At 43.1% G+C, this 18740-nt stretch overlaps 1 protein-coding gene across 4 annotated transcripts in view; it reads left to right on the top strand.

Moving 5' to 3' along the window:
* efl1 (elongation factor like GTPase 1) overlaps positions 1–18740 on the top strand; it is a 187258-nt gene that overhangs the window by 146473 nt on the left and 22045 nt on the right. For all 4 annotated transcript variants that reach the window (XM_078427282.1, XM_078427281.1, XM_078427284.1 and 1 more), the window contains 2 exons: positions 2982–4009; positions 6700–6884. In XM_078427282.1, the coding sequence (XP_078283408.1) occupies positions 2982–4009; positions 6700–6884 (1213 nt within the window). The remainder of the gene's footprint in view (positions 1–2981; positions 4010–6699; positions 6885–18740) is intronic.

Raw genomic sequence — 18740 nt, 5'->3', positions numbered from 1 at the left:
GGTGTAATTGGTGAACCAGGTCTTCAGAATCGGGTATCTATTCCAACGCCCGCTATTTGAAGAAACACCTCTGTCTGAAGAAGGGTCTCGACTCGAAATGTCACCCATTCCTCCTTTCCAGAGATGCTGCCTGTCCCGCTGAGTTACTCCAGCTTTTTGTGTCCCTCTATTGATATCCTTCTCTACCACACACTTAGTACTTTGCATCCTCTGTATCCTTACATATTGTTAAATCTTGATTCGTAGCACCTCGACTCATGACTCATTAATTCAAAATAACGACCCGACTTTTCTCAAGCAGGTTCTCTTTCTTTCAGGATTTAACTGGGAAAAAAATAATCTCTGACTGATCTGTGTATAGTTATTAATTAAAGTTTTACGGCTGGAGTGTTTTTCACTTAGGTTGACTTACTTATGTGTGACTGCTGTGGCTTTTCATTAGTTCCCTAATAAAACAAAACAAATCTGTACTATTAATCATTCCCCCAGCTCAGCTTTTCAGAGAACTACTTTTTTTCTTGCACATTGAAATGCTTCCACTCTTATACATTCCATTGACTTGCATAATCTGTTTTCTACTTATATCATTATTTTTTTCAGTCATCTTGTCTCGGCCTCCTACAGTAGAAACAAAGAGCTATAGATGTTTATTAATACGCAAAAAGGCACAAAGTGTTGTGCTGGAGTTACTCAGCAGGTCAAGCAGTATCCCTGGAGAACATGAATAGGTGACGTTTCACAGAGTGCTGGAGTAACTCAGTGGGTCAGGCAGCATCTCTGGAGAACATGGATAGGTGACGTTTCACAGAGTGCTGGAGTAACTCAGCAGGTCAGGCAGCATCTCTGGAGAACATGGATAGGTGACGTTTCACAGAGTGCTGGAGTAACTCAGCAGGTCAGGCAGCATCTCTGGAGAACATGGATAGGTGACGTTTCACAGAGTGCTGGAGTAACTCAGTGGGTCAGGCAGCATCTCTGGAGAACATGAATAGGTGACGTCTGTCTGAGGAGAGAGAGCCTAAGAGTCGTCAGACAGAGAGTCTGAAGAAGGGTCTCGACCTGAAACGTCACCTATCCATGTTCTCCAGAGATGCTGCCTGCCCCGCTGAGTTACTCCAGCACTGTGTGAAACGTCACCTATCCATGTTCTCCAGAGATGCTGCCTGACCAGCACTGTGTGAAACGTCACCTATCCATGAGTTCCAGACTAGCTGAATTACTCCAGCACTTTGTGTCCTTTCAGCCTCTGATAGTATTGTATAGTGGAATTAAATTGTGTATCTTTAAGGAATGGTGTGTATTTTCTGTAAGTCTTTGCTCTTGTAATATTTCCACTTTATGTCATGATCAAGGGATGTGATCATTTTCATCTTACTCAGGATATTGGGATTGCATTTCGTTTAAATGCTGGATATTTCGATCAATGTTTAGCCCCCTGGGTCTCCTGGCAGCGCTGGAGCTCCTGGTGTTGGTGGGAGGAATGCATCATGGGCTGTCGGCAATGTAGGCAGCAGGTAGCCAGGCAGTTTAGTTTAATGTCACGTGTACCGAGGTACTGTGAAAAGCTTTTCTTCCAGTCAGCGGAAAGACAATACATGATTACAATCCAGCCATTTACAGTGTATAGATACTTGATAAGGGAATAACGTTTAGTGCAAGGTAAAGCCAGTAAAGTCCGATCAAGGATAGTCCGAGGGACACCAAAGAGGTGGATAGTAGATTAAGCACTGCTCTCTGGTTGTGGTAGGTTGATTCAGTTGCCTGATAACAGCTGGGAAGAAACTGTCCCTGAATCTAGAGGTGTGCATTTTCACTTTATCTTTTGCCCGATGGGAGAGGGGAGAAGAGGGAGTGGCCGGGGTGTGACTCGTCCTTGATTATGCTGCTGGCCTTGCCGAGGCAATGGAGGGGAGATTGGTTTGTGTGATGGTCTGGGCTGCGTGCACAATTCGCTGCAACCTCTTGCGGTCTTGGATGGAGCTGTTCAAAAACCAAGCTGTGAAGCATCCTGATAAAGTGCTCTGGTGCTTTCTATGGGCATGTGGGATATTGTTGTCATCACAGCATCCCGGGGAGGTGCCAAAGAGGCCAGTGGCACCCAGCTAAAAGGTCAGTCATGATGATCTTATTACATTGCAGAGCAAGCTCGAGGGTCTGTGTGCCCTCCTGCCTCCTCCAATTTCTGATACTCTTGAATAGATCTTATCCACAGGACCTTTCATCTTGTTAAACCAACATCTTATCTAAGCTCCACACACACATTTATGAATGAATGAATGAATGAATGAATACGTTTATTGGCCAAGTATGTGCATACACAAGGAATGTGCCTTGGTGCTCCGCTCACAAATGACAACACAAACATACAGTTAACAATTAATAATAAAGCATAAACACATCAAACAATAAGGATACAACATTACGGTCTAAACATGTGGTTGAAAATAAACTAGAGCAAATAAGAAACTACAGACTTTGGTTATTGAGTAGAACTACCACTCGTGGATTTATGAAACCAGTTTTGAATAGCAACACATGGGAAGGATTAACATTAAAAAGTTGCAGGCCATTTTTACATTAATGTATCATGTAAAGTGATGCTCTTGTGCACTAATAATTTTGAGTGTAATTCTTTAGTTTCATGGATCACCCATCTTGAATGATGAATACTGCAATTCTAACACAGCACAAATGAAATTAAAGTTGTTTCACTGGCAGTTCTCAACATGGACCTGCACAATGTGGCCTCAACACCTTCATTTAGCTTACTAATAAAGATTCATATAAAGCAACACCCCTATCTCCAAACCCCTTGAGACACCAGTTGTGACCATTCTTCAAACATGACATCCTTCCCACCAGTCTTTATTCCATCTACTATGTGAGCATAAATGCCTTATTTGTAGTGAAGCCTCTTGTGTGTTATCTTCATAAAGGTTATGATTGATATTACATCTCCCCGTTGTCTTTTCTCGTTGTAGATTTGCAAAGATTGAAATCAGTTCATCGGCGCCCATTGTTCCATTCAGAGAGACCATCATCCGACCACCAAAGGTGGACGTGGTGAACGAGGACATTGGCACTCAGCAAAAGGTGGCTGTCATTCACCAAAAGAATGAAGACCAGAGTAAATACCCTGAAGGTGTTGGCGTGGATTCTGATGGACTTGTCACTTTGAATACGCCCAACAAGTTGGCCACTATCAGCGTGAGAGCCATGCCACTTCCTGAAACGGTCACTCAGTTACTTGAAGAAAATAATGATCTGATTCGTACAATGGAACATATCAACGTATCAGTCAAAGAAGGCAGAGAAGCTCAAGAAATAAACTCGACAACTCTTGAAGCTATCAAGACGTTTAAGCAAAAGCTGGAGGAGAATTTAGTTGGCCGGAGATGGAGAAATGCAGTGAACCAAATTTCATCATTTGGACCACGTCGTTGTGGTCCCAACATTTTACTAAATGGGTTAAAAAACTATGAAAGGCCGTCGATGTGGCAGTGCCTTGACAAAAGCAGCAGGGATTTCGGAGTCTACAGGGACTTTGACAACAGTATAGTCAGTGGATTCCAATTGGCAGCTCTTTCAGGCCCTATATGTGAAGAACCTCTAATGGGCGTTTGCTTCATCTTAGAAAAATGGGACATGAGTTATAAAGTGCAGCAGTTTGTTCAAACTTACCATCATTCTCCCACAGAAGGACAGACATCTAAGACTGAAGTGTGCCAGGAGATAACCTCAAAAGAAAATAGCCTATCTAACTTGAACCCCATGCTGGAAAGTTCAAAAGCTCAAAATGGTCAGATTGAGAGCAACGAGACTCCAGCTAAGAGTTCAGAGGCTGGACAGTATACCTCTGAAGTGGTGGCCACGGATTGCTATGGTCCCTTTTCAGGCCAGCTCATTGCCACCATGAAGGAAGCTTGTCGTTTTGCATTTCAAGCAAAGTCCCAGCGGTTAATGGCAGCGATGTATACATGTGACATTATGGCCACGGCAGAAGTGTTAGGTAAGGATTGTAAGAAACCAATTCATCTGTTTCATATTGAAATCTATCCCAAGGAAGGTGGTCGTTAAAAGAATTGTATCAGGATGCCCTTGCACTGTGAGGTCTTTGTGCTGCACCTTGACATCAGCTCCCAATTGGTGCAGATCCACGAACTGATTCCAAAAATAATAATGATATATAATAGCCACGCCTAGTTACTGCATAGATAGTTCTTCAGCTTGTGATGAGTTGAACCTGTTTTGTTTTCATTGTGTCCTATTTTTTTCACTTCATTATGGTACCTGGACATCTAACAGCATTACTCTGCCTCGATAAAGCACATGGAGCCACATAAACCTAAATCACATCTGTTGGGGAAAAACTGCAGATGCTGGTTAAAATCTCAGGTAGACACAAAATGCTGGAGTAACTCAATGGGTCAGGCAGCATCTCTGGAGAGAAGGATCCCGAGATGTTGCTTGACCCGCTGAGTTACTCCAACATTTTGTGTCTACCTAAATTACATCTATTTTAATGGTAGGTGCATGATTAACAAGGCAGATAGGTGATTAGCACGGGGGATATAATATTGTTTTTATCAGGGACATAGGTGAAAGAACAGCAAGGCTGCCAATTCAACGCTAGATTATAAAATCGATAATGATTGGGGTTGGGGTAGGAAGCTGAGAATGAGAACGTAAAAGAAGAAGTGGTGTTTCATTGATTAAGAAGTCCATAACTCTAGCAATGAGGGAGATTGCCCAAGCTTCCTCAAATCAGGCCATCTCGGTACAGATTAGAGGTCAAAAGGGGATGATCACATAGTTTGTTCGCTCGTGTGCCAGGCCACAGTCTGCCCTCGCTTTGCCACAGCCAGTGCCACATCTGTGCCTCTGCGGAGATCGTCCTTAGTGCATGCCTCTCTGCCGCAAGTCAGTGAGTGGGGCATCGTCTGTACCTCTCCACAGTTGCATTTGTCAGAGTCCGAGAAGCCCCACTGCTTCAGGGTGATCCCATAGTGAAGACCACTGACAACCAGTAAGGGCTAGAGGAGCAGTGATGTAGGCAAATCACAGCAGGATTAAGAATAATAGGATTTATGCAGTAGGGAATTTCAACTTCCCATATTAACTGAGATTGCTTTAGCGTTAAAGCTGAGAGGCAGGGGATTTTTAAAGAGCGTGCGGGAGAACTTTTTGAGCCAGATTGTGGTCCGTCTTTGGGGTGCGGGGGGAAAAGCAAGATCCCGGGGAAAACCCACGCAGGCCACGGGGAGAACGTACAAACTCCGTTATAGACAGCACCCGTGGTCAGGATCGAACCCGGGTCTCCAGTGCTGGAAGGCAGTAGGTCTACCACTATGCCATCGTGCCACCCTAATAATTTAACCTAATAATTTGAAGAAAATTGTTTGCCATTTGAATTTGTCCCAGTACTTAGATGTACAACCTGGAATATCTCCCTTCCCTCCTCCACATTTCACCTTCTGTTGAAAGCTGCATCTGTGCTTGAGCTGTCACCAGACAGTTATTCCATCTGGTGAGTTGGCCAGCTTCCCATCTTCAACCAAGTGATACTTCAAATTTACAATTCTAATCCTTGTATTCGAAGCCTCCTGTGGTCTTGCTTCTCTGGATTTCCACTTCTACACTCCTCTCAGCTTTCTATTTTCCCTACATTTGGTTCATGTGCATCCTCTATTTACATTACTCGACATTGGTGGCTGTCATCGGCTGTGAAGGCTGTAAATTTTGAAAGTCACTTCCCAAATCTCCTTCAGTGAAATTCAAAAGTGCTGGATTAACCTCGTGAGTCAGGCAGCCTCTGTGGGGAGAATGGATAGGCGATGTTTTCGGTCAGGACCCTTCTTCAGACTACCCAAAATGTTGCCTACACATTCCCTCCACAGATGCTGCTTGACTCGCTGAGTTACTCCAGCTTGTTGCGTTTTACTCAGGTTTACAGCATCTGCAGTTCCTTGTGCCTCTAAAGTCTCCTTGGTTCTGGACCACTCCTGCGTTATGGCACTGCGTAAAATTTACCATCTGGACCAGGTGTTTACAGATCATGACAAATGTGTCTGGCCTGGTATTGCTGTTACTCTGATGATGTTCGTGCACAGGACTAATCTTTGGAAGTCTCTTTAACTGAAAGTCTCCATAATTTAGGAAGTGGCGCGAGAGGAGGGGGTTGAGAAGAGAAGGGGATGTAAGGGGGGAGGGAGGGAGAGAGACTTTTGAAGTGTATTCTACGGTTTATCCCTGGTGGCCATCAATGGTGAAATGAATGAAGTGGGAGTTGAACTCAAGACCAAAGTTGGAGGTAGGCCAGCTGGTGGGGAGAGATTACAGATAACATTAGGGTCAGCAAGAAGTTTACAACAGTGGATCTCAATCTCAATAAAGTGAACTCATTATTTATAAGGTATATTTAAACCTCAGCTTGGCTGCTTAGTGTGTTTTAGAGAGTACAAACTTTTGCAAATCTACGGCAAGCACGTACTAACTCTTAGTTCTAGTGTGAAATTCTGATTCAGAATTAAAATTGCTTTATTTCATGGGGAAATATATGTTATACCTTAAACTGAGCATTTAATTGATGGGTTTTACTTAATTATATGACATTTCTGCAGAGGCTATTTTGTGTTGAATTGCATCAATAAATATTTAACGAAATCGTGTTTTAAAATGAGTCTCGCTGTGCTCTCTTAGGTCGGGTCTATGCAGTCCTGTCAAAACGTGCTGGCCGGGTGTTACAGGAAGAGATGAAGGAAGGGACAGAAATGTTCATCATCAAGGCGGTTTTACCAGTTGCAGAGAGCTTTGGTTTTGCTGATGAAATCAGAAAACGGACCAGTGGCCAAGCAAGCCCACAGCTAGTGTTCAGTCACTGGGAGGTAAAGTATCTAATCCACTGCAGGGGTTGAACGTCCTGCAGTAAGGCTCGACTGTTTGAAACATCCATCAGTGGACATGATGCACTGTACCACTTTAAACAAAAATCCTCACATTGAAGCCCTTAAAGTTTAGGACTTGAAAGTGAAACTTGCTCTTACATCGTGTCTTTCATGATTTTGAGATGCCTCAAAGCATTAGGTTTTACATTGTAACGTAACTCTCAGGAGTGGTTTCACACAAGAAAGTCATAGATATTGTGTAACATAGAAACAGGCCCCTCTGCCCACTGCATCTATGCTGGCCATCATGCTCATCTAAATTAATCCCACTCGATTGCATTAATCCCATATCCTTCCACGCCCTGATCATTCAAATTGCTGCCCAGGTGCCTCTTGAATATTGTTGCCATTCCTGCCTCCACTGCCTCCTTTATTTTTTCAAAAATAAGCGTTGTGCAGAATACTAAATATATATACAAAACAAGAAATGTGCAAATTCATGTCATTAATACCCTAAGGTAGACACAGAGTGCTGGAGTAACTTAGCGGGACAGGCAGCATCTCTGGAGAGAAGGAATGGGTGACGTTTCGGGTCGAGACCCTTCTGCAGTCTGATCATTAATAGCATACTTCAGCTTCTTCGTGTTCCCAATAGTGCCTTCTTTCCAAAACACTTACTAATGACCCAAGTTTGTTTCGTTTTGTCCATTCAGAACTTCACATCATTCAATCTTGATAATTTTCATCCTTGTTTACAGCTTAAAGCAAAAATTGGTTCGCTAGCTCCAGAAACCTTTGTTGCGATGGTAGCTTCGTTCCTTTCACTGAAATATAGTTGATCAGTTCTGTTAGTGCTTTCAAGAATAGAAAACAAATAGCACCTACATTCAATGGCCTGTCACATTTATTTGATTGATTGAAAGATACAACAAGGAAACAGGCCCTACAGCACTCCAACCATGACCTGTTCACACTGGTTGTATGTTATCCCACTTTCTCATCCACACCCGATGTACTGGGGCTAATTTACAGATGGCTCATTAGCCTACAGATCCACATGTGCTTGAGATGTGGGAGGAATCCAGAACACCCGGAGGAAACCCAAAGGGAGAACGTTGATACTCCACTCAGACAGCACCCAAGGTCAGGATAGAACACGGATCCCTAGCACTGTAGGGCAGCAGCTCCACCAGCTGTGCCACCATGTCCACCACCAGCTCCACCAGCTGTGCCACCATGTCCACCATCAGCTCCACCAGCTGTGCCACCATGTCCACCACCAGCTCCACCAGCTGTGCCACCATGTCCACCATCAGCTCCACCAGCTGTGCCACCATGTCCACCATCAGCTCCACCAGCTGTGCCACCATGTCCACCATCAGCTCCACCAGCTGTGCCACCATGTCCACCATCAGCTCCACCAGCTGTGCCACCATGTCCACCATCAGCTCCACCAGCTGTGCCACCATGTCCACCAGCAGCTCCGCCAGCTGTGCCACCATGTCGACTTTTATGGTTCTTCTTACAGTTACAACCTCCTCTTCCACATAACAAAGTTGACAAAAAAATATCAGGAAAAATTGTTTATCGTTATGAATTTTGAATTCGTTATTAGTTAACAATGTATTTAATGTCACTCTAAGTTCAGATATAGCAACACCTATGCTGTAATGCACTTGCTTTGTGATCTAATGAGATCTTCTAGTTGGTGAATTGTCCTGGCCAAAAGGAGAAGGTAAAATAAGTTAGTTATTATGCTTATCTGCATTCATCATGTGCTGAAAAGTATTCATCAAAACACTGCTATTAAGGCAGTTTATCCCACTGCATTGTAGCCCTGAGCCTAAGATCTGTCAACATGAGAACAAGATAACAATCTTTACCAGGGATTTAAAAATAGCTTTCATTACACTTACCTATTTCTGTAGACTGAAATGTGCATTGGCAGCTCTGTCTTTTTATTATTCCCCTGGATAATTTGAATACTGGCTTATTGTTGCCACTCTGATTGACCATCTCACTTGTTTTTAGTGGCCACTCACTGCATGCATCTCAGATAATTAAGGCAGAGACAGATAGATTCTTGCTTTGTCCGGGTGTCAGGGGTTATGGGGAGAAGGCAGGAGAATGGGGTTAGGAGGGAGAGATAGATCAGCCATGATTGAATGGCGGAGTGGACTTGAGTGGCCTAATTCTGCTCTTATCACTTATGAACTTACAATTTACATCACAATTGTGAAAAGAAGTATTAGAAATCGAGGAGATCAGGTCTCAGAGTTGCCACCTTTGTTTCAGTCAACATGGATGTGTGACCTTTTTATGCTCTGCATGGTGGAACAATGTTCAGCATGGCAATGACTGAGTCTTGCTTTCCACATCTGGATATTGTCAGGATGCAGGCTTTTGAGCTAACTAGCAAGGTGAAGTAACGACTGTCTGCCAATGAGGGGGAAGTCCTTTGAAGTGGTAATTAAAAGTAGCAGACAACAGGGACATGTGTGGGAAGGGAACTGCAGATAGACACAAAAAGCTGGAGCAGCTCAGCGGGTCAGACAGCATCTCTGGAGAAAAGGGATAGGTGACGTTTTGGGTCGAGACCCTTCTTCAGACTGAGAGTCAGGGGAAAGAGAAACAAGAGATATAGACAGCGATGTAGAGACATATAGAACAAATGTATGAAAGATATGCAAAAAAACAGCGATGATAAAGGAAACAGGCCATTGTTAGCCATGGCCTAGGTGAGAATGGGTACAGACAATAAGACTCAACAAGACAACTTTGAAGCCGGTATGCCTTGGGTGGGGGAGGGAGGTGGAGAGAGGGAATACAAAGGTTACTTGAGTTAGAAAAATCAATATTCATACCCTCTACTTTCCCTCTACCAACAGTGACATGTATTGGCTGAAAACAATATATTCTGCAGCAATTTGGCATACTCACTCATGTAAGGAGAGCAGAGATTTCTCCACTCTCTCCTTGAAATAATCTCAATAATTTTAGAATTGTCTTTCTTTGCTAACTGTTTGAAAAAGTATTTAGCTTTAGTTTAGGTTATTGTGACGTGTACTAAGGTACAACGAAAAGCTTTTGTTGCATGTTAACCAGTCAGTGGAAAGACTATACATGATTACAATCGAGCCGTCCGCAGTGTACAGATACATGATAACTAGAATAACGTTTAGTGCAAAATAAAGTCCAGTAAAGCCTGAATAAAGATAGACCGAGGGTCTCCAATGGGGTAGATCGTAACTCAGGACCGCTCCTGAGTACCAGACCTATTTTGTCATGCAAGAATATGAATTTGAAAGGGAGAAGAGTTGATGTTGTAATACAAAATATGATGGGAGCAAGGCTTAGCCATTCATTGCCTTAAAACCAACTGGATCATGCCTGATCAGTATCTCTCAACCCCAGTTGCCCACCTTGACTTCGTAATTGGACATGAAGTGCTGGAGTAACTCAGCGGGTCTACCTAATCTGCTGAGTTACTCCGGCACTTTATGTCCTTTTGTGTAAACCAGCATCTGCTGTTCCTTGTTTCGACACCTTGGCTCCATAAGCACCTTCCTCAACAAAAATCTATTAATCGCCAACTTACAAGTTCCAATTCGCCAGGTTATCAGTTTTTTGGGGGAGTTTAATTCCTGATTGCTATTGCTGCGGGAATTAAAGCAAATTTTCCTGATTTTCCTGCTAACAGCCAGCATTAATGTTCAGATCATGTCTTCCTGTTTCAGATTCCCCTTGGAACTCTTAAATAGTTCTCTTTTCCTGATCCCTATAAATCTTTTTGTTAGATTTTATACGCGTCAGTGAACTTTCTTGCTGTCTTAAAAGTTTGTGATTTGGATATTCTATCACGAAGCGCAATGTATTCATGTGCCAAGTGAATGGATTTCACTGAACGAATGATGGATATAGAGCATTGAGACAGGCATCTGGATATAATGGATGACTCTCTGATTTTCAGTCCTGTCTGCATGGTCAGTGCATGAACCAAGCTATTTTCCAAAGTTCCCCTTCATAGAATGTGTGAGGGCTGATTCAATACTATTCCTTAAAGCTTTTCTTAGATCAGCCCCATGCTGTAGTGTGAGATAGTGAATGTGTGCGCGTGTATATCTATATATATATATATATATATAATATATATATATAAAACAGGCCTCATAACTTGGTTATGATACATTTAGCTATGGGCTCTAAATTTATATTTAATAAATCAAAAGATTTCCTTAGTTCAAAAAGACATTTTCTAATTAAATGAATGAACTAATATTAAACATCAGAGAAACCTTTGAACCACAGACAGGAAAACAAACAATGCAGTCTTTATCACAGGGATCTTTCTGCTTCACTGGTTCTACATTAATAGTTTTGCAAAGTTCGGGTTTCTTAGGACTCCCGGAAATCTGCAAATCAATTCCATTCATTTTAAGTTTTAGAAGGTACAGATGGGGTTATTCCAACCAATCTTTGCCAAGGAATGCTCAATGGTCCATTAAACAGGACATTAAAGAAACTTCATCCCTCTTTCTACAAGGTACTGTGTTGTTTCTCTGGCCATGGGGATGTGTTTGCCATAATGTGGGAAGCCCAGCTGATGTCTGGTAACCCAGCAGCTGCCCAGACCCAGCTTTAGAGTGCATTTGCTTCAACAAATCAAAGGAATTTTATACTGTAGCAGAACCATTTGATGTCACGTTCCTTTTCCGAAGCCTGAGCCTTTTCTGAGTCTGAAGTAGAGCTTTGGCCCGAAACGTCACCCATTCCTTCTCTCCAGAGATGCTGCCTGTCCCCCTGAGTTACTCCAGCATTTTGTGTCTATCTTTGGTGTAAACCAGCATCTGCAGTTCCTTCTTCCATATTCATTTTTCTGTGTGCAATGCTGAACCTGAGAATACGTGTTCAGTTGCCAAGTTTTCAAAAATTATTTTCTGTTACTTGGTTTTATTAGATCATTGACTTTTATTAGGTCAAACTTTATACGCACAGCCTGTCTGTACAGTGTTAGTGATCATTGACATTTTTATCAGAGGAGACCCTTCGGGCCATCGTAGCTATGTCTATGTGGCTCTCTGAAAGAACGTTCCAATTTTAACCTGTTTTGTTTCTTTACTAATTTTTTTTTTTGGGTATGTGCTCACTTGGCTTTCAAAAGTTCCCTGGGGATATGATCATGAAACTGTGAGCTCTTTGCCTATTTTTGCCAATTATTTTATGACTATGACTTCACTTGGAAAATTGACAGATATTTGCAGGGATATTCAGCGGCTGACCTTGCACTAGGGCAATACTCTGAGATATTTTTGCCAGAAACCATCCATTTAAAGCACAAGGGTCATAGTTACACAGCAGGGAAACAGGTCCTTCAGCCCAATTTGTCCATGCCAACCAAGATGTCTGTCTGAGCTAGAATCATTTTGAATGATGGCCTGAAGAAGGGTCTCGACCCAAAACCTCACCCATTCCTTCTCTCCAGAGATGCTGCCTGTCCTGCTGAGTTACTCCAGCTTTTTGTGTCTATCTAGAATCATTTCCCCACGTTTGGCCCATATCCCTCTCAACATCTCAGTCCTGCCAATGAGTGCTGTGTTAACCATGTCTCCTCCTTCAGGTGCAGTTACACCTGGAAATCACATCCTAGAATCAGCACCGTGACATGGAGGCTCCCTGATGTCTGCTGTGATTCCATTTCCAATCACTTCCAGCAAGGCAGCATTTTTCTTGTAGAAGCTAGGCCTCTGATATATGAATAAGAAGCTTATCCCTGAAGGTTTTGCTGCTCACATTTAGACTGGTTCCCTGCCAAATCACCCAAGGACATAATCTTACCTGTAGTTGGAACAGTAATGGTTACAACAGTTACTTGTCACTGTGGCTTTTGATCAACTTTCTATGAAAGCTGCAGAATTAATTACATTTCAATCCTTTACCTTACCGGCCTTCTGAAATGAATAGGAAATTATGATAGTGTTTTACTAAAACAATTCATGATTCCCAGTTTGATGCCAGACTCGACAGGGTATTGATGTTGTGATGTTTAGGCATTGGTACTGATGACCATGGGTATCATCCATCCATGTGTGCCAATTAATCATTCTTCATACGACACTAGGCTGCACCAATAGTTCCTTCATCTTGCTGCAGGATATACTTAAGTTGTTGCTGCTGTTCATTAATGCTGTTCTTGTACTAAGGGCATTGCCTTCTCTCACCTGGTTCAACATCTGGAGATCTGTCCATTCATGTAACCACAGCATACATCAACTTTATCAGATTTTAAATTGTGTCTTGTGTTCATCCTATTCCCCAAAGTAGAGCTATCATGACCAAGCAGAAAACCAGCCATTTGTAGTTTACTTTCCTTGTAACCCAGTGTTTTCCTCTTTACCACTTTATCCATCAATCCTCCTTTCTCAACGATGCTCTCAGATATTCTACCTTCACAATCCCCAATCCTTCAGCCTGTGCACATTAAACACAGCACCACCACCTGGTTAATTCCATTGACCGGACTGGAAACAACATGTAAGATGACTGTGGAATCCACTGCTACCTGTGTCGAAGTGTCACCTGTGAGGGGTTTCTACCCCTTTTACTTTCACTACTCCTCTGTTGCTGTCCTAAGCTTGCTTGTTCTTACATAAACATAGCTTCTACCTTTGCCCATCTCAGCGTCCCTTGAAGGTCTCGCTGAATCACTTGCTGCTATCTCCCAATAAGTCATCCCATGCTCTACCTTCTCCGGGTCCTGTTGCATAGACCATAAAATATCGACCGGTACAGCACAGGAACAGGCCCTTCAGCCTCCATGCCTATGCTAGCCGTGATGCCAGTCTAGCTCATCCCATCTGCTGATCATGGTCTGCCTCCTCTTGTGTCTGTCTAAATGCCTGTTAAACATTGCTATTGCATTCTGCGTGTACCATCTCCAAGCACCTACCATTCCCTGAGTAAACAAATATCTTGTCTCGTACATCTCCCTTGCATTTTCCCTGGCTCATCTGAATTCTGTGCCAACTGGGGTTTGTCATTTCCACCCGGGGGAGAGACACTGACTGGCTATTCTATCCATACCTTTCATAGTTTAATACGCTTCTATCAGATCTCCCCACAACCTCGCCATTTTCTAAACTCTCCCCGTTCCAGGCAATGTCCATGCCCACCGAGTCCGTGCTGACCAGCGATCACCCGTACACGAGCACTGCTCTACAAACCAGGGACAATTCACAGAGGCCAATTAACCGACAAACCCGCACGTCTTTGGAGTGTGGGAGGAAACCGGAGCCCCCGGGGAAAACCCACGCAGTCATCGGGAGAATGTAAAAACTCCTTGCAGACAGCACCCGTAGTCAGGATTGAACCTGGGTCTCTTGCGTTGTAAGGCAGCAACTCTACCGCTGCGCCACCGTGCTGAGCATTTATATATTTGTGTCTGTAAAGTATGCAACTTGGGGTTTATCCGTTCTATTACCATATGGAAGAAAGAATTAATGAGCAGTAATTACAGATTGATCTTGTACATTTTACTCTCAGTTTGGCTCTTTGTTCTTTTGCTGCATGTTCTTTTTTAAACACAATTAAGCGTCTTAAACTCACGAGATCTGTGAAGTGACCAGAGCTATAATGTAATGCTGAGTAAGATTCAGACATTGAAAGGCAATGTGCTTTACATTGCCGACATTTCCAAGCTGTACAGCAGTGGGATTTTTTCCAGATGTTCACTTTTATTGATGTGAAAATTTGGAAGAAGCACGTTTTCAAAACCATTTCAGATCCGGTTACATGCTTTGATTGTGGTATCCAATAGCCTAAACAATTTCCTATTCAGTTGCATTATATCATTGTGGCAACACAGTACTTAATAACTCTACAAGCAAGTTTATTTTTCTACCACATTCTGAGCCTTGAAAGTGAAATGCTTTATTATACAAATTGAAGTGAATCACTTATGTTGAAAATCAAAGAAAACACCTCAAAATGTAATAAATTGTGAAAAAAATGCAGATGCCATGCCAAAAGCAGGATCTTTAAGGAGTAAAGTTTTTAATATGTAATTGGATTAATATCACTAGCAGCACATTTGTTAGTTTAGTTTTAGAGATACAGCGTGGAAACAGGCCCTTCAACCCTCCATCTGCATTGATCATGGATCACCTGTACACTAGTTCTATGTCATTCCAGTTTTACATCCTATTCATTAGGGGTGATTTAAATAAGCCATTTAACCTACAAATCTGCACGTCTTTGGAAAGTGGGAGGAAACCAGAGAAAACCCAAGTAGTCACAGGGAGAAGCTCCACACAGGCAGCACCCGTAGTCAGGATCGAACCCGGGTCTCAGGCGCTGTAACACAGCAACTCTACCACTGTGCCACCCTAATGTTTTAATCTTGCAAAGCTTCTGATTGTGTTTCACCCACTGTAAGCATCATTGGCTGTACATCATTCCCTGTAATCATAATCCATTCACAATATAATAATGGCATTCGTACATAGAACAGCACAGGAACAGGCCCTTCGGCCCACAATGTCTGTGTCAAACATGATGCCGTTATACTGATCTCATCTGCCTGTATATCATCCATATCTTTCCATTCCCTGCACTTCCACGTGCCTATCTAAAAGCCTCTTAAACACCACTATCACATTTGCCTCCACCACCACCCCTGACAATGTGTTTCAGGTCCCTACTACCACCACACATCTCCATGAAACGTTCCCTCACTCACCTGACAGCTGTGTCCTCTGGTCTTGGACATTTCCACTCTGGGGATAAAGATTTTGACTGTCTACTTTATCTATGCCTCTCACAATCTAATACACTCCCATCATGTATCCCCTCAACCTCTGACATTTCAGAGAAAACAATCCTAGTCTATCCAACCTCTAACTGCAGCTGAAACCTTCTACCTCTGGCAGTGTTCCAGTGCCTCTGGCAGTGTTCCAGTGCCTCTGGCAGTGTTCCAGTACCTCTGGCAGTGTTCCAGTACCTCTGGCAGTTCCAGTGCCTCTGGCAGTGTCCCAGCGCCTCTGGCAGTGTCCAGTACCTCTGGCAGTGTTCCAGTGCCTCTGGCAGTGTCCAGTGTATCAGCATTCAAACCCCTCAGCAGCCGAGCTGCATCCTTAATCGTTTGTGGCTCGGTGGCACAGCTGTAGAGTGAGCACCAGAGACCCGGGTTGGATCCTGACCTCGGGTGCTGTCTGTAAGGAATTTGTATGTTCTCCTGCGTGGGTTTTCTCCGGGTGCTCCGGTTTGCTCCCACATTCCACAAGACGTGCAGGTTTGTAGGTTAATTGGCTTGGGTAATATTGTAAATTGTCCCTAGTGTGTAGGATAGTGTTAGTACGGGGTGATCAATGGTTGGCACGGACTCGGTGAGTCGAAGGGCCTGTTTCCACGCTGTATCTCTAAACTAAACTAAACATCATTATGGATTTAAATGAAAAGCATGTTTTACGATTTTGATTGCTTTGATAAGTTAACAGAGAGGGTGGATAGGAGCAATGAGTTGATATTATGTTTATGGACTTTAAAAATGTATTTGATAAATAATCACCTGTTGGGCTGATTAGCAAAAATAAACAACATAGGATAAAAGAGAGTACTACTAACATCATGGATATATAATCAGTGGTATACGAGAAAATAAATTCTAAGGACCGTTCGCAGAGTTTATGTTCAACTGACCGAGACAGTCGTGTTCCTTAAGATTCATGTGGGGTTAGGGTTGGGTTTAGTGTTCATTATTATTGACACGTACTGGGATTTCAGGTACAAATTTGCATTGAAAGTGTTGTGAAGAGTGTGGACGATGGTACACTGTTCCTGGGGACTAGTGTGGCCTTGTGGCAGGTGATATTATACACTGAAGAGAGAGCAGTTTAGGTGGAACAATCGTAAATGGGTGCATAAACATAGAGATCCGAGAATGCTTCCACAAAACCTTTGAAGGTTTTCAGCATGGAATATCAGCTAATAATAGCAGCTAATAAAACATATGGGACTGTAGGTTTCATGAATAATGGCATTGAGAACAAAAGCCAGGAAGTTATGCTGAAGCTGTATGAAACCACCAAGGAAGCCCAGCTGAAGTATTGTCCCATTGTGGGCACTGTACATCGAGAAACATGAAGAGATTGCAGTATGTAAAATATGTATTGAAATACTTCCATGGATAACAAAATAAATAAATAGAGATGACTGAGAGATGATTTAATAGAGCTTTTAAAATCACAGTGAGCTTAGATAAGTTAAATAAATTAAGATAAATTGTACCCACGTTAAAAGACCAGGAACCATATTGCATAGTGATTGGTAAAACAACTAGATGTGACATGATATAATGTTCCACTAGAGTGTTTAATATTTGCCTGACAGATTGATGGAAATGCGTCCAATTGTACCTTCTACACGGATTGGACAAATACTTAAAGAAAACAGTTGCAGTGAGTTGGAGAGAAAGCTGGTAAACTGAGCTAACCTGATTCCCCAATAACAGGATCAGCGCAGAGAATGCAATGGTGCATCTTCCAACGGTGCAATGTTCTCACAGTACTGCCCTGAATTACCTGCTCCAGTCTGAGGTGAAGCTTGAAGGCACAGTTTTCTAGTTGAAAGGGAATCCTATCAGTCAGTAAAGACTGGCACCTTTGCTGAAGGAGCCATCTACTGTGTATCTGCACTGTGTGCTGTGTGTGTACACTGGAGGACGTGCTGAAGGAGCCATCTACTGTGTATCTGCGCTGCGTGCTGGTATGTACGCTGGAGGATGTGCTGAAGGAGCCATCTACTGTGTATCTGCACTGTGTGCTGTGTGTGTACACTGGAGGATGTGCTGAAGGAGCCATCTACTGTGTATCTGCACTGTGTGCTGTGTGTGTACACTGGAGGACGTGCTGAAGGAGATGCCGACTGGTAGAGCTTCCCAATGTTTGGACAACGTTTCAGCTAATGGAATACAGGAGGAGGTTTTGCTACATGTAGTCAAAGACCCGGTTGGACCACATCTGGAGATGGGTGTCATGTGTTGGGAACTGCACCTAAGAAAGGAATTTTGGTCTTTAAATAAGTTCAATGCAGATTCATTTAAAGCATTTCCAGAACTCCAATGGTTGGATTACAACAAGGGGCTGCAAATACTGGTTTTATATTCCATAAAACATTCATGGTTTTGAGGTGATTGAGCTTTTCTGGTTCTTGAAAGTAGTTGATAGGGCATTTAGAGAGAAACTCTTTCCACTGGTGTGGCATATTTCGTTTAGTTTAAAGATAGAGATATAATGGATACAGGCCCTTCGGTCCACCGAGTCCGTGCTAACCAGCGATCCCCGCACACTACCACGGCACGGTGGCGCAGCGGTAGAGTTGCGGCTTTACAGCGAATGCAGCGCCGGAGACTCAGGTTCGATCCTGACTACGGGTGCTGTCTGTACGGAGTTTCCTCCCACACACCAAAGACGTACAGGTATGTAGGTTAATTGACTGGGTAAATGTAAAAATTGTCCCTAGTGTGTGTAGGATAGTGTTAATAGTGTTAGTGTGCGGGGATCGCTGGGCGGCGCGGACTTGGTGGGCCGAAAAGGCCTGTTTCCGCGCTGTATCTGAAATAAAATAAAATAATACTTATCCTACACACACTAGGGACAATTTACAATTTTACCAGAAGCCGATTAACCTACGAACCTGCACGTCTTTGGAGTGTGGGAGGAAACCGGAGCACCCGGAGAAAATCTACGCAGGTCAAGGTGAGAGCATACAAACTCTGTACAAACAGCACCCGTAGTCAAGATCGGACCCAGGTCTCTGGCGCTGTAAGGCAGCAACATTACCACTGTGCCACCATGCTGCCCT

This window comes from Rhinoraja longicauda, chromosome 33 (assembly GCF_053455715.1).
Source record: "Rhinoraja longicauda isolate Sanriku21f chromosome 33, sRhiLon1.1, whole genome shotgun sequence".
NCBI lineage: Eukaryota > Metazoa > Chordata > Chondrichthyes > Rajiformes > Arhynchobatidae > Rhinoraja > Rhinoraja longicauda.
This window is presented reverse-complemented; position numbering and strand designations above follow the sequence as displayed.